This window comes from Bactrocera dorsalis, chromosome 5 (genome assembly GCF_023373825.1).
Source record: "Bactrocera dorsalis isolate Fly_Bdor chromosome 5, ASM2337382v1, whole genome shotgun sequence".
Lineage (NCBI taxonomy): Eukaryota > Metazoa > Arthropoda > Insecta > Diptera > Tephritidae > Bactrocera > Bactrocera dorsalis.
In genome coordinates, this window is record NC_064307.1 from 66171 (window position 1) to 80290 (window position 14120).

Genomic DNA, 14120 nt, shown 5'->3' on the forward strand with positions numbered 1-14120 from the left:
AACTCTTTTGTGTTATAGCGGTTTTCAACTTTGTGCTGAGGTTTTGTGAAGTATCAAAAATCCAAAACTACTAAGCAGTTGTAGTTGAACATTACTGCATTTATTTAGGAAAAATATTAATAGAAAATAGAAAATTAATAAAAAAACTATTTTATATAAAAATTTAAACTGTGAGGAGCTTTTTCTTTTACCTCACGCTATTACTTTCAATCAAAAAGCGCTTACTCTTCAACTTATTGAATATGAGTTAAGTAAAACTCACCGCATAACTATTATTCTGTAAAATAAATAAAATTAGGTAGAAGTTCAACTCTTATTTTGCGGCTTCGTTAATCTGAAAATTGAGTATACGTTACCTTTTAAATCCTCTTTTTTATCGTATATACAATAAATATGCCAATTTTCAGTGGTTTGGCGATAACTTCAACCACATACATTTTTCGCAAAACTTGGCACCAATTTTTGTTTCATTTGCTTTGTTTTTTTTTCAAAAGATTCCCAAAAATGTGTGCCTCACCCAACAAAACATTCTTGAAAAAGAAAACGACAGAGGACACGAGTGCTTTTTTTATAATAATATATGTATGAAAGCTTACAGATATAGATACAAGGTGTATATATGTATATACAATATTATATAAACACTTAGTATACAAGAGCATGTGTCTTACTAACAAGTAAGGAAGGGCTATGTTTCGGTGCAAAAACGTGCAAACGTCAACCAGAGGAGACGATGTGAGATAACTCACATTTCGCCGATATACATATGCCGTATAAAGTCACCCGAAAGTTCAAAAATCATTTTTCACACACAGACGTACCTTTGACAGGAAAGGATTGAATTTAAATTATATATCTCACTCACTGACCGATTTTTAAGATATGTGATTTCGCCTAAAAGTGGATTAGCCACGCCCATTGTCAAATTTTTACCCCGGCTCCTATAAAACCCTCTAATACTATCTCAGGTGTAAAATAGTATGACTCCGTCACGCTAAGTTTTTGATTTATCACAATTTTAGTACTTTTTAACAGTACCGTTGGGTGGAGAGTGGACGGAGTTATCTTCCGGTTTCATCCATTTTCACAGTGTCGGCGTTCATAAGTAATTTTTCCTGATCAAATTCGGTATTGTAGCTTAAGGGTTTTGGAAGAAATGTGCACTAAACCAATTAGAGGGCGAAACCACACCCATTATCTATCTCGAATAGTTTTAGGTGATCAAAGCTATTATACTCTGTAGGAACATGCTGCAAAGGTATAAAATGCATGCAATACTATGTACATAAATTAACTTGATATAAGTTCATAAGTACGGAAAAACATGTTAACATATTTATGTACCATAGATACATATCATCACCTAAAATGCAAAATAACGTATGATCAAAAAATTCGAAATTGAGTGTTTCATTGATTACAATCCACTACTTCAAATTACATACATACATATAAATACATATGACCAAAATTTTTAGGTTCTGCTATCAGATATAACCCTGTTTTAACCAATATTTAAATTTTTTTTTCACTCATCCTCCATTTTATAATGAAAGAATAAAACTTTTCCCTGTAAATTTCTGAAAATATTTTTACGTTATTTTGCATTTTAGGTGACGATATACATATATCGCTCATTTGCTACAAGACCGGCATAAGTCAAAAAAATCGATTCTCCAGAAAACGCGTTTAAAGTTTTCAACTGACTATAACCTTACACGGTGACTCCAACCTTACACCTCTTCTCAAGCGGAGCAAATGAGAGGTATTCATATGAATTTTTCACTCAACATGAAGTATGATATAACGAACAATTCTGCAGCATTAACTCAAAAATCACGTTTTTTGATTTATGCCGGTCTTGCAGCAAATGAGCGATATATTGTCGTAGGTAAAAGTTGACCACTTTGATCTAGCATTTCCCTTTAAAATAAAGGTTACATGTTATATATTGCACCTTGTCAGTGAATTCAAATTTATATTTATTACTCTTATGTATATGTCCTCGAAATAACAAAAAAACGTTGGCATTATGCGAATATGTACTTGTGTATATAAAAATAGTAAAATAGTTTAGTTGAAAAAACATTTCAATCTTCAAATTGAGGAGCGTCATTTTTATTAGCGAGAGAATTTAAAAATACGTATATACTTAAGTCGCATAAGAGAGAGCAGAGAATCCTGAACTTCGTGATCAGTATATTTATACGTTATATGTACGCAATAAATACCTTGCTAATCCAATTCGAAATTATAAAGAATGCATGGAATGTATTCAATACAAACCCGGTACATATTAGTAGACTTGGATTTGATCCCAGATGCGGCCGCTAAAAAAACTACTACTACTTATTATCCCATAGCATTAAAAGGTAAGCGCCAAGGATACATACATATATACTATGTACATACATATGCACATTCCGTACAATGTAGGTACATACTTACTTATACATTGATGATGGCATTAAACGAAAAGTAACCGTAAATGTTATTCAAAAAAATTGGTTTGTGACGTATAGAACATGTATGCATCTATTTATATTAAGTATACATATTTGCGAATTAGAAAAATTAATAAATAACTTTCGTGAATCGAGATAATTGTTTTACATATAATATTGTCTATATACATATGTACATATGAACTGAATGCATATGTATTTATTTGTATAAGGGTGTTCGGCTCTCATTGTAATAGTGAATATATATTTTTAGCTAAAAGTAATTTCGAACTTGACCACTTGCGCCGGTTTGTACTGCTAGTTCAATTTTCACTGTTTTACCGCTCGCACCCAACGCCTCCCATGCAGCAAAGTGGCCGCCAAATATAGTTCTGATTTGGGGCCATGGTCGGCGGTATATTGATCGCATACATAACTACATATTCATTTAGTTTCATTCATCCAAGTATATTCTTCTTCTGGTTCGCGAATTTTCATGTTTTATTTGAAAATGATTCCATGAGTTGCAGATAAACTAACTTTTGAAAATCGCAGTGATTCGAAAATGGATCAAAAGACATACGCAAAAGGTCCAAGTTTTCTTTGTTTAAATTATATTTTATTTACATAAATTCAGACTTTAATATTTACAATAATTGTTTTCTTGTTTGTTTTTGATGCTGAAAGATAAATACGGTGTTCTACTATATTACATTTCTCATTTAGTAGAGAATTTTTTAATTTTGGCTTTTATGTACATGTCGTATCCATAACTTGTGAAGACTTACTAATACATACTATTTACATTTATGAATGGATAATATTATTGCAATATCAAATGAACAACCATATATATTCTACAATCTACAATAAATATTTATGGGAAATAAAAACAAGACTATTTACAAAACGATTTGGCAATAAGCACTAGAAGCACAAATTAAAACAGGAACTGTTTCTATTTTGCAATGATAAATATATACAAGATTTTTACAGTATATACATATCCGTCTTTAAGGAGTCTTTGGTCTAAATAATTATATAACAGTTTAGTTATACAATAACTATGAATGACTTCTAGTTCCTGACCTTTAAACCATGTTCCAAATACTATAAGTATGCGCCCGACGCTCTTCTTCCGCTATCTGCTCATAATCGATTTCCAGATACTCTTTGCCACCGAAATTCACCCGTCGGCCAGTATATTTTTTAATGTAGTTAATATGTGCCGAAACCTCTTTATCATCGATATTGATTTTATACGAAATACTTGTAATGCGCTCAGAAATTTGACCTTTTTTCCAACGAATTTGAGTTTTACGGAAACGCTCTCCATACATAACCCAATCACCCACTTGAAATTCTCGTGCCTTCATGCAAGATTTTATGGGCTTGGCGGATTTCACATCATGAAGTGCGATGTCGTCCTCATCATCTGTTACGTAGGCTATTGTTTTTTCAAGAGTTTCAGTAGCGGCTGGTAAAATATCTGGTTGCTCGGTATCTTTGAAGAAAGTATTCTCACTTACCGATAGTTTACGGTGCTGCCGTTTTATTATTACCTTCTTTTTTACTTTTCGTGATTTCTTGAGTTGTAGTGGAGCAACAGGCTCCTCAAAAGCACACTCTGCTGTAATTGAAATGGCGTTATTTAAAATATTTTCTTCACTTGCACATGAGGCATTCTCTATTAAAATGTCACCCAAAATCAGATTGTCAATTATTTCGCCTTCTTCAGATTCTTCAATTTTTGTGTTTAAACTATTATTCATTTTCGTTACTTCAGAGGATTCATCTACTGAGATATTACGTATGATTTGATTGACTGTTGTGTTCTTCGTTGGACTATTTATTTTATCAGCATTGTTTTCTGCAAAAACATGCAGCGGTTTAACTGGTATAGGAGTTACTTGTAACTCTGGCATATTGACCGTTGGCGAAGACAACAACTGATTGAAAACGTTTTGAGTAGGCTGTTCTGAGTTTTGAAATTTATTGATTCTACTGAAAACAGAATCTGTCTCTTCTGTTTTTATTGTTAGTTGTTCAGTATCCTTAAAATGACCTACACATTCCAAAAGCTTTAAGTTTTTGTCTACTTTTAAATTACCATCAGCTGTGGACTCTTGCTGAGTATCTGCACAATAATTTGGTGTTATCTCAATTTCGATTTGAATATCACCTATGCTGTGCTTCTCCACTTTTTCTATCACGGGTTTACCCACTTTTATACATTCAATTAAGGCATTTGACGGTTGCGTCTCTAAGTGTTTTGTATGACTACTTGCTTCGACAGTCTGCAATGAATTTACTAATGCGGTCACCATTACACCGTCCCCATCAACAAAATTCGTTGTCGGCCACGAGTTGTTTGTTGTCATTGATAATGGCTGCATTGCCTCGCTTTTCATGTCGTCTGGCCTTTCGGCACTTCTTTTTGATGCATCATCCTTTGCGATTGTGATCGCTAATTGTGTTGACAATGTATTTGAGGTGTTTGGCACAGTTACATTAGTTGCTGCTTTCTCAACTGCGATTTCCTCTGTGGAGTTTGCAGAAATTGCAGAACTTTTATTGTACTGATTTATCTCCAGAGTCCTTTTATTAACGGGCAAACGTTTCACTTTGGTGATTTTTTCTTTTACATTTGATGTAAAGTTGGCAGAAGTTTTTAATTTTCTTTTTATCACTGTTTCAGAATCAGAAGGTCTTCTCTCTATGCTAACCACAATAGGAGCGGCTTGCTTTATCGGGAGATCAATATGTGAACCTTCAACAGCGGCAACAGAGGCACGACGAGTAATTGATTTTGATTTTGCAAAACTCTTTTGTTGATTTTTACTTTCTTCTATCGGTATTTTGTTTTCAGCGGAGTCAAATTTTGTTAATATTTTATCCATTGGATATTCATTATTAACTCTATTTTGCTCCAACGTCTTCAATAACATAGGATCTACAATATCGCTATCATTGGTACCCGTACGACTAAATTCAAATTGATTTCTATGTTTTGAGTTATCAGTTTCATCTCCAATATTTTTAGAAGTACATTGTTCTACATCATTTACGTACAAAAGTCTTTCGAAATCAGATTTTTCATTTGGTTTATTGTCATTTTGATGTATAATCTCTGAACGAATTGAAGAAGTTACACTTTCTACATGTTTTGCATCTGATTTTATTTCTTCACCTTTTCTTGAAAGTAAGTTACTATGAATTTCATCATTATTTATAGATTCTGTAACTTTTTTCCCTGTTTCTTTTTTTAATTCATCGACGTCATCTTCATTAAAGGTGCTCCGCCGTCTTATTCTTTTAACGAAACGAAAACTCACAGGACCGTCATTTTGTATTGGGGTTACAATTGGTTTTGTCTCTGATTTTTCTAAGGCATCGTCAGTTTTACTTTTTGGGTTTTCAGTTTCGACACTATCATCGGTGCTATAATGCTTTAATACACCCTTCACTTCACTTAATGCTCCCGATATTCGAGCGCGCAAACGATTCAACCTCTCGATTGAATCCTCCTGCTTGTCTTCTGTATCCTGGGATTGTAATCGCCTCTGTCGTCGAAGGATTGTACGTGAAGGTAACACTGAACTACTTGCATCAAGGGATACGAAAGACCGAGAAAGGTTTAAGGAACCACTTTCTCTTTTCGTCTTTCCGAAATTGGCCAATTTTGATATATCTACTGCTGCCGATAAAACGCTACTGCCAATCGGTACGACTACCGGCTTCAGTTCATTTTCATCCTGAGTTTTTCCGTCCAATGATCTCATCATAACATTCGTTTTATTATTGTTACATTCATTCATTTTGAATTTCATTTCTTTAGAAAATCCTTGATTGAGAAATGAGTTCAAATTCCCATCCAACAGATATGATACACTATTAGCCGATTTTTTCGTTTGTTCAACTTTTTCTAGGGTCATTGCAATAGTTGCATCTTCAACGAAATAATTAGCTTCAATGAAATGTTGTGATTTAGTTAAAGATTTATACACTGCTTCATTTATAAGGAGAATATCACGAACGTCACTATGCGCAACCACGAAAACGTTTTCAGCTTTTAAATATTGCGATCCATTATGAGCATGCACTGCCCCCGTGTATGGATGAGGGTTTTTGTTCGCAACATTCGATCAAGTCGATTCAGTCGACAACTATTTGGTAGATATGGATGCCGATGTATCTACATCTAAAACATTTAAAATGGACAATACTTGAGTGGAAAGTACAACTGATTTGAGATTAAAACGCGTATTATTCGGTTCGTCCGCGACGCAGCCATTTACAAAAAGATCCTCATTCAAAGGCAGATCGCGCACTTCTGAGGGAGTGAATTGTTTCGGCTAAATGCTTCTGTTCGAAATTAGTAACCGAGAGCTTATTAAATCTGTTTATTTCATTAATGAATACGACATCAAATATTTGCTCTATTTCCTTTCTTCCACCTATCGTTCTCTTTAACGAATTCCCTCGAAACAATTTTTATTATTTTTACTATTCTCATGTTTTTATTTTGCTTTTGCAAATTATTCATATTTTTATGATTGCGTTCTCGACGTTGATCTTGAATTTTGAATATGTATGCCGACATGTGGTGGTGGTTCGTCGCCATTTTTTGACTGCCCCGAGTAGATGATATTTTTAGACGCTTCTATTGCCAATACATCGTCATCAAGCATATGTGGATATGTAAGTTGGCTGTGTTCTTTTTGTTAGCGTGTTTGTGATATTTGTTGTTTTTTCACAAATAAATGAGAATAGTATACTCCCACTAATGTCCCCCTCACAACCTATTTCAACGACGATACTTTCCAACTGCGTCATTATTGATGATAAAATATTATTTTCCTTGCTATTGTACACAGCATTCCTCAGGTATTACATTTTTCCAATTTTTTGTTATGAAATTTAGGTATATTAACAACATTTTGGTAAATTTATTTGGTTTTAGTAATTAGTAAAATACAACTGATTTATTTCTGAACCGGGAACTTGTCTAGCTTCCACCTGCAATGAGGTTGAAAGTCTGCAAACTATGGAAAATTTAATACCTTTGGCTATCCAAGTATTATACTCATCGGAGCGATAAAGTTTAATTTTGTAGAGATATTAAATGGTCTTGTATACTATAGTTTTAAAAATTATTTAAAAATAAGCTAAGAACCCCATTCATTTCAAAGTAGTTTCTCACCGATAAAATACAATAATATCATTCACTTTACGAAAGTTTATCGGGCTTATGTAATGTATAAATTGTTTACCAATTTAACATTATTTTTCGCCAACAGTGAAATAAATTCTAACAAATTTAGATTTCGTATTCTTCTTCTCGTAACTTAGTGTTATAGATGTTCAATTTTATGGAATAATGGTAGAAATAACGGAATTGTGCTGCCTATAATAAAAATTAATTCCATCTTACTTATGATTTTTAATTGTTTCTTATGTTCATTGTTCAAGCTACCTTAACTATTTACGGTGGGCGCCTTATATTTTACTGCAGCATTTACACACAAACTTTTTTTGGTGCCATCCAGGTGCTACATTAAAATACTACAATCTAGTTGGTCCAATCATAAAACTTAAAATGATGTAATAACCGTTTTTAAGTTGTTTGTGCCTATTAGCAACTGTCAATTAATCCCGATTATATTATATGTATGCTATTACATGTTAATCATTAAAAAAATATTACTCATTTTTTTGATAATAACGGATTATAAATACACATATTTATATATGTATGTAAATTCAAAGTTATCTATCTGTTTTAGTTTTTCTTTCTATTTTATTTTCCATTTGAATCAGTACTCTTATTTTACTTTTAATAACAGCCAATGCATACAATATATTGGAAGATGTAGTCTAGCGGCTCCCAGTGTGGGTAACAAAACCGCTCATAACAAAGAAATTTTGCGATTTATTACGGAAATATTTGGAGAAATACCTGAACTTGAGAAGGAACTATTGCCCACACCAGTAACAGTTTCTAAAAATGTTATGGAATCCGAAACAGTAAGTAAACCACTCAATATTAAAGCCGAACCAAACCAGGGAACGCAAACTGAAAATGCTCGTCAAATAAAACCACCTACAAGCAAAGAAGAGCCGCCAAATACTGGAAAGAAATAATATACTGAAGTATCCACATTTTGATTTGATAGTTAATTATTTTATTGTTTATTAAAAATAGCAGAAGCAAACAACTGTGCCTGTGGGTTATGACATTAAGCGACTTTAACTATAACTAATTACTCTTACGAATATCACACTATTACTCTCACATTATAATTTACTTTCTTTCTGTTAGAAATCAAATTTCCTTTCGAATAAACAAGTTATGTCAGTCTTGTATCTTATGAGATAAAATAGTAACCTGTGGAGGGCGAGCTTTGACTACCATTCATAATATGCATACACCTAACTGTTTTTATACGGCGAAAAGAAAACAATGATCGTTCCCTTAAAGTTGTGATACAATAGTAAAAAAGGAATTCCTCTAAATTCGTGATATGAACACAGAATTCGATCAGAAAAATTAACTCTGATAAATACAATTTAGACCCCAATTTTGTGCTGAATAAAATCATGGGGTGTATACCATTCTTTGTGGTGCAAATGGTTTAATTCCATGCATTTGCAATACCAACTTATTAAGGTGTAGTCGATTATAAATATACATGTGTACATATTATCAAGCCAACTCAACTTTGTTCCAGTTCCGCTGCACAAGGGAATGGACATACAAACATTGAGAAAACCATTTTTGTTGTTTTGTGTTACCTACAATTGTTATGTGAACACAACAAATATTCAAATTGTCGATTCAAGTATTGAATCGGTAACAAAGAAATATTTTCTTTGTATTTAGTAAGATTAGTAGTTACTATCAAAGCAAGTACAATAAAAAAAGAACTCCATCTGAAAAATATTTTTTTTGTACATAGTTCTAAATTATTAAAAAAAAAATTCTTTTATTTATAATAAATTGACATTTTTAAGAAACTATCTCTAAACTGTTATTATTTTTAAATATATTTATTTATATTTATTCTAAAAATAATACTAAATTTAATTCTTATTATTGAATTTATATAACGGCGGTCTGACCACAATAGTCGGCTAACCGGAACGGATGCGGATTTTTATCCAGCCAAGGGCTGTCAACACGGCAGCATTCTTCTAATTTACTTCAGGTATGTTTTCTGTCGCAAAACTAACAAAGACGGAATAACCATCCAACAACAAGTTGAAAATGAAGCATAGAGAAAAAAACAAATGAATATGCTATAGAAGTGGATGAAGAGGAAGATACATATACATATGAAGATAAACCAAGGTTATTAATTTTTTTTGAAGGCTAGGGTTATAATTTTTTATCAAAACTGCGTTGAAACAATTACTTACACGGATAATAAAATAAAATTATTCGTACAGTACTCGGGCAAAAAGATTCAGCCATATTTTCACCTTGTCATTAATAAAGCAAAATCTTAATTTTTGAGAACGGATACATATGTATATACATAAATATTTATCCTACTATTTTCTCGCAGATACGTTACAATTTTTTAAAAGTGTTCGGTAGTTTATCAAATAGCAAATGGTGGACTGTTCCAAGGTTCGCAACGTACGGTAGTTTATTAAATAGTAATGGTGGAAGTGTACACACTGTTCCCAGGTTCGCAACGTGCGGCGAACGTACTATAAAAACAGCTGATTACATGTTATTTACGCGTCTTAGGTGTTGTATGAAAAATTGCTGTTCACGCATTATATTATCAATTGTTCTGGAAATCTTCAAATTATTTTAATCTTTAGTCCTATAATAATGTTTGGATTAATAATTTCTGGGCGTTTGGTGAGTAATCTCGATCACTCAACACGGTGTTGAAGCATGTTATGCATAATTACATTACTATGTACTTTGTACATATTTATTTTCTACCATAGCCACAAACTGACTTCACGCCGGTAGATGAAAATAAAGTCGTAATAAATGTGCCAGACATAGATCATGTAAACTATATTGTAGTATTTTTAACTGGGTTAACAGCACTTCCTGAAGGAACAGCAGCTGCGGTTTACTTTAGCTGGCCTGATGCAAATTCAGCTCCTACATGGCAATACCTGGGACACATATCCAACGCTAAGCCGTCAGCGATTTTCAAAATATCCCAGCTGAAAAAAAGTCACGAATTGGAAGCGGCGGAGCATGGAATGATTTTTGGTGCACAAGAGATTTCCCACACAGCGCAAATAGGAATATCCGTTGAGCCGGAACTTACAATTACTCAGTTGACACCTGCGGTGGTAAGTGAAAAATTATCTTTAAAGGCAATATGTTAATTTAGAGAAAATAACTATGTGTCGTAACGTATAACAATATGAAAAAATTTTCACAGCAAAATGCAAATGCAAATCTGCAGTTCAGTCAGAAGATGTTAGAGAACTTTTTCAACTATGCGTCCAGTTTTACGGTGTCTCCGCAGCAAATCCCTCCATTGAGTAATGAAACACTTGTACCTCTCTCAACGTTGCAGAATTGGTACACAAATTTTCAAAGACGGATGGCTCAAAACCCAAATTTCTGGAAGTATTGATTTTAAATTTATCTGCGCCCGCCAAAATATACATTCGTAATTTCTGCAAACACTTAGATATGTATTCAATTGTGAGTTATGCTCATGTATTGGAAAAAAAAAACTAAAAATATTCTCTCAGAACTTATTTTATTAAGCTTGTTTTTCTTTGATAATTAACATAAACCCATAAATGCGATGTTTTTCAATACAGTACCGAAATAAGAATTATGAAAGTAATGGCGAAATTTAATTTATAATGTCGAAAGCATTAAAAAAATTTTACTAATAAAATGACAATTTTATAAATAGCGGTTTTAATTAATTTAGTATATAAACATACCAAACACTTCCATTCGGAATATATTACATGTTTACTCAACCAAATATATTCTAATTATATGCATTTGGTAAATATATAATTGGCAGATTTTGTTAACGACTAGCAATGTTATAAATAATTCGTATTTTAACTAATATTCATTTGAGATTAGAATTTAGTTCAACATTTACCAATGATTGGAACAGTTAGAGACTTGGGATTAATTTTTCTTCTTGTAGCAATGTTTGATGGTTGTATCCATTGTAGCCAGATACAAAGTCTTGTTAAACTGAAAAAAATTCACTGCAAAGCTTCGCATCCAGAATTGGTTTCTCTGGAGGAATGTAACATATTAGACATGGTCAATGAAAGTAAAGTGCAGACGTTATGTTACTTTAAGGAGAAACCGATTAATCAAGTTAATGTATGTATATAATGGAATTCCATGTGTAACGTTTTTCAGATGTTTATATTTTTGTAGTTGCGTATGAAATCTTATGTGAAACGTCCAATGGGATATGTGCCGTTTGTCATCGATATAACTGTGGATTGGTGTGAGTTTCTAATTAAGCGCAGCAATATCATTTTGAAACGATTATTTGATTTGGTTGAAAAATATTCGAATATGCACACGAAATGCCCGATTACAGTAAGCTCTTGCGTGAGTGCAGTTATATTTTTATTATCTAATCATTTTTTTTTACTTAATAGGAAACTTTTATTTATCTTAACGCTTCCATAGATAAGGACAGGGGCTTTCATCTGCCATTTAAATTTCCCGCCGGAGACTATCGTATTGATTTTATAACTACATTTAATACAGTTATTCACGTTGTAACTTATCTTTACATTGAAGTTGAGTAAAGTTGACCTAACCTAATCAAATATCGACTGATCCGGTGATTAACCATGTAATAAATAGTACATATATACTGCATATTCATTATCCCAAAGTTTTAAGGGGAGTTTATACTGCACTAGAAATTCGCACGCGTCACTGAAGTAGAGAAGAAAAACGGCCACATACTCGTCGTCACAATTTCTACCCTTGTGAATATTTAAAAAATAAACCAATGACTGATTTTTAGTTAGTATGCTCTAACATCACAATTGAGATATCGTGACGACTGCAAAGAATAACGTATGCTCTCTAAAATAGATTTTCAAATGAATGTACCACCTATTTTATTTTCCATATATTAAGATGATATTAATGCACTGTGCACATGTAAATACAAATAAGGAATTTATAGTATCTTTCAGGAGAGCAAGTATGGGCTATTAAGAGAGTTTTAGGATGCTGGAAAACTGTTATACCCACAAACACAAATTGACTGGTATAACATAAATTAAGGCGCGCTGTGGAAGTCAGTATCAACGTTCCCTTTAACGGTTCTAAACGCTTTGCTCATAGTTAGATTGTAAACTAATTAACCATTTATTCAAATGGTCAATGATTTAATGATACCAAAAGCCTAATTGAGGAAAATGAATACATGTTGTTTAAGAAAGTGAAAGTCGGTCATTGTGGAGATTTGAGAAAACCAAAGGAACCGTGTTTTCCGCTGTCGTATGTGCGTACATACATATTTCATTTGTGTACACATCTCGGCTTTAGAACAATCGATTCAGAAATGTATGGAACAAGTTTGAAGCAAATGACACTGTCCACATAAAACTATGCAAATAGTACGTTTTGGTGTTTTTAGTAGTCAACAACAAATGGTGGAAAATTGTTGTATCATAGTTCATGCCCAATGACTTACTTCGATACAATTGCATATATGCTCTGATGTGTATTTATGTACTATATGTACATATATATGTAAAATGTGCATACAAAAAGGAAATTACCTTCATTCAGCAAATTGAAACTTATATACAAAAAGCGTAATTGCAAAAACAAATTCTGGTAAATATACATACTACATATTGTACATATGAAAAAATATGTACTCGTAAAATTTTACTAAGCCAAACTTTAATTTTGTTGAGGCATAAAATACAATATTTTTTGTCCATAATTCAACTTCGTTTCGGCGAGTTTCTTTCGTTTAGTTTTTGTGATATTGTAAGGGTTTTTAGTAGGATTTAGATCTGGTATTTGGCCTTCCCATTTCATTCTTTATCACCAATTATATAACTAACATTACAGAGCTCCAACTAGCGTATTTTTCACACTTTAATGCCCTTTGAGATCCGGTTTTAGTTAGGACTATACTATTCTAGTTTAAAGAATATTAAATTATAGAAAATATGTTTTAATAACACAATAAAAATATTGAAGATAATAATTTAGCAGACCTGGGTTTTCCCGTTTTAATCTTGTATTATAAATATGTAACATTTAAATAAAATTGTATTAATAAATGATTTTATACATTCAGAATGAAATCTAAAATGAACTCACTGCACTGCTTACTGCCGAGTAGATAAATATACATATGTATTTGAAGATTTGCTTTGAAGTACATATACATATATGTGAGATAATTTAATAATAACTTCAAACAGCCATTTCCTTTACCTTCCTTTTGCAATTCGAAAAGCATTTAATTTTTTTTTTTATCTCCGATACATACCATAAATAATAAAATATATGCAAAGCTTAAAATGATTTTCATTTTCAAATGCATAGTATTTAATAATATATTATGGTAAAGCATAGCTTCAAGCGGTTAAAAACTAGGTGTTTGTTATAAGTATAAACATAAAAAGGTGATAACCGCTATCATAGATGTATATACTTATATACATACA

General features: G+C 32.3%; 4 protein-coding genes across 22 annotated transcripts in view; 3 read left to right on the forward strand and 1 right to left on the reverse strand.

Moving 5' to 3' along the window:
* Positions 1–3035: 3035 nt before the first annotated feature.
* Positions 3036–6773, reverse strand: LOC105232790 (uncharacterized). Its single transcript, XM_011214648.4, has one exon. It carries the CDS (start codon positions 6377–6379, stop codon positions 3536–3538), a length of 2844 nt encoding a protein of 947 aa, XP_011212950.1. The 5' UTR covers positions 6380–6773; the 3' UTR covers positions 3036–3535.
* A 3358-nt stretch (positions 6774–10131) lies between these two features.
* On the forward strand, positions 10132–11347 carry LOC105232788 (protein OPI10 homolog). Its single transcript, XM_011214637.4, has 3 exons — positions 10132–10317; positions 10410–10769; positions 10862–11347. Exons 1-3 carry the CDS (start codon positions 10288–10290, stop codon positions 11057–11059), a joined length of 588 nt encoding a protein of 195 aa, XP_011212939.1. The 5' UTR covers positions 10132–10287; the 3' UTR covers positions 11060–11347.
* Positions 11348–11477: 130 nt separating this feature from the next.
* Positions 11478–13049, forward strand: LOC105232822 (uncharacterized). Its single transcript, XM_029552987.2, has 3 exons — positions 11478–11784; positions 11842–12009; positions 12072–13049. Exons 1-3 carry the CDS (start codon positions 11554–11556, stop codon positions 12222–12224), a joined length of 552 nt encoding a protein of 183 aa, XP_029408847.2. The 5' UTR covers positions 11478–11553; the 3' UTR covers positions 12225–13049.
* Positions 13050–13133: 84 nt separating this feature from the next.
* LOC105232786 (RNA binding protein fox-1 homolog 2) overlaps positions 13134–14120 on the forward strand; it is a 103631-nt gene continuing 102644 nt past the window's right edge. For all 19 annotated transcript variants that reach the window (XR_007422860.1, XR_007422864.1, XR_007422863.1 and 16 more), the window contains exon 1: positions 13134–13272. The gene's annotated coding sequence lies outside the window, so the exon portion shown is untranslated. The remainder of the gene's footprint in view (positions 13273–14120) is intronic.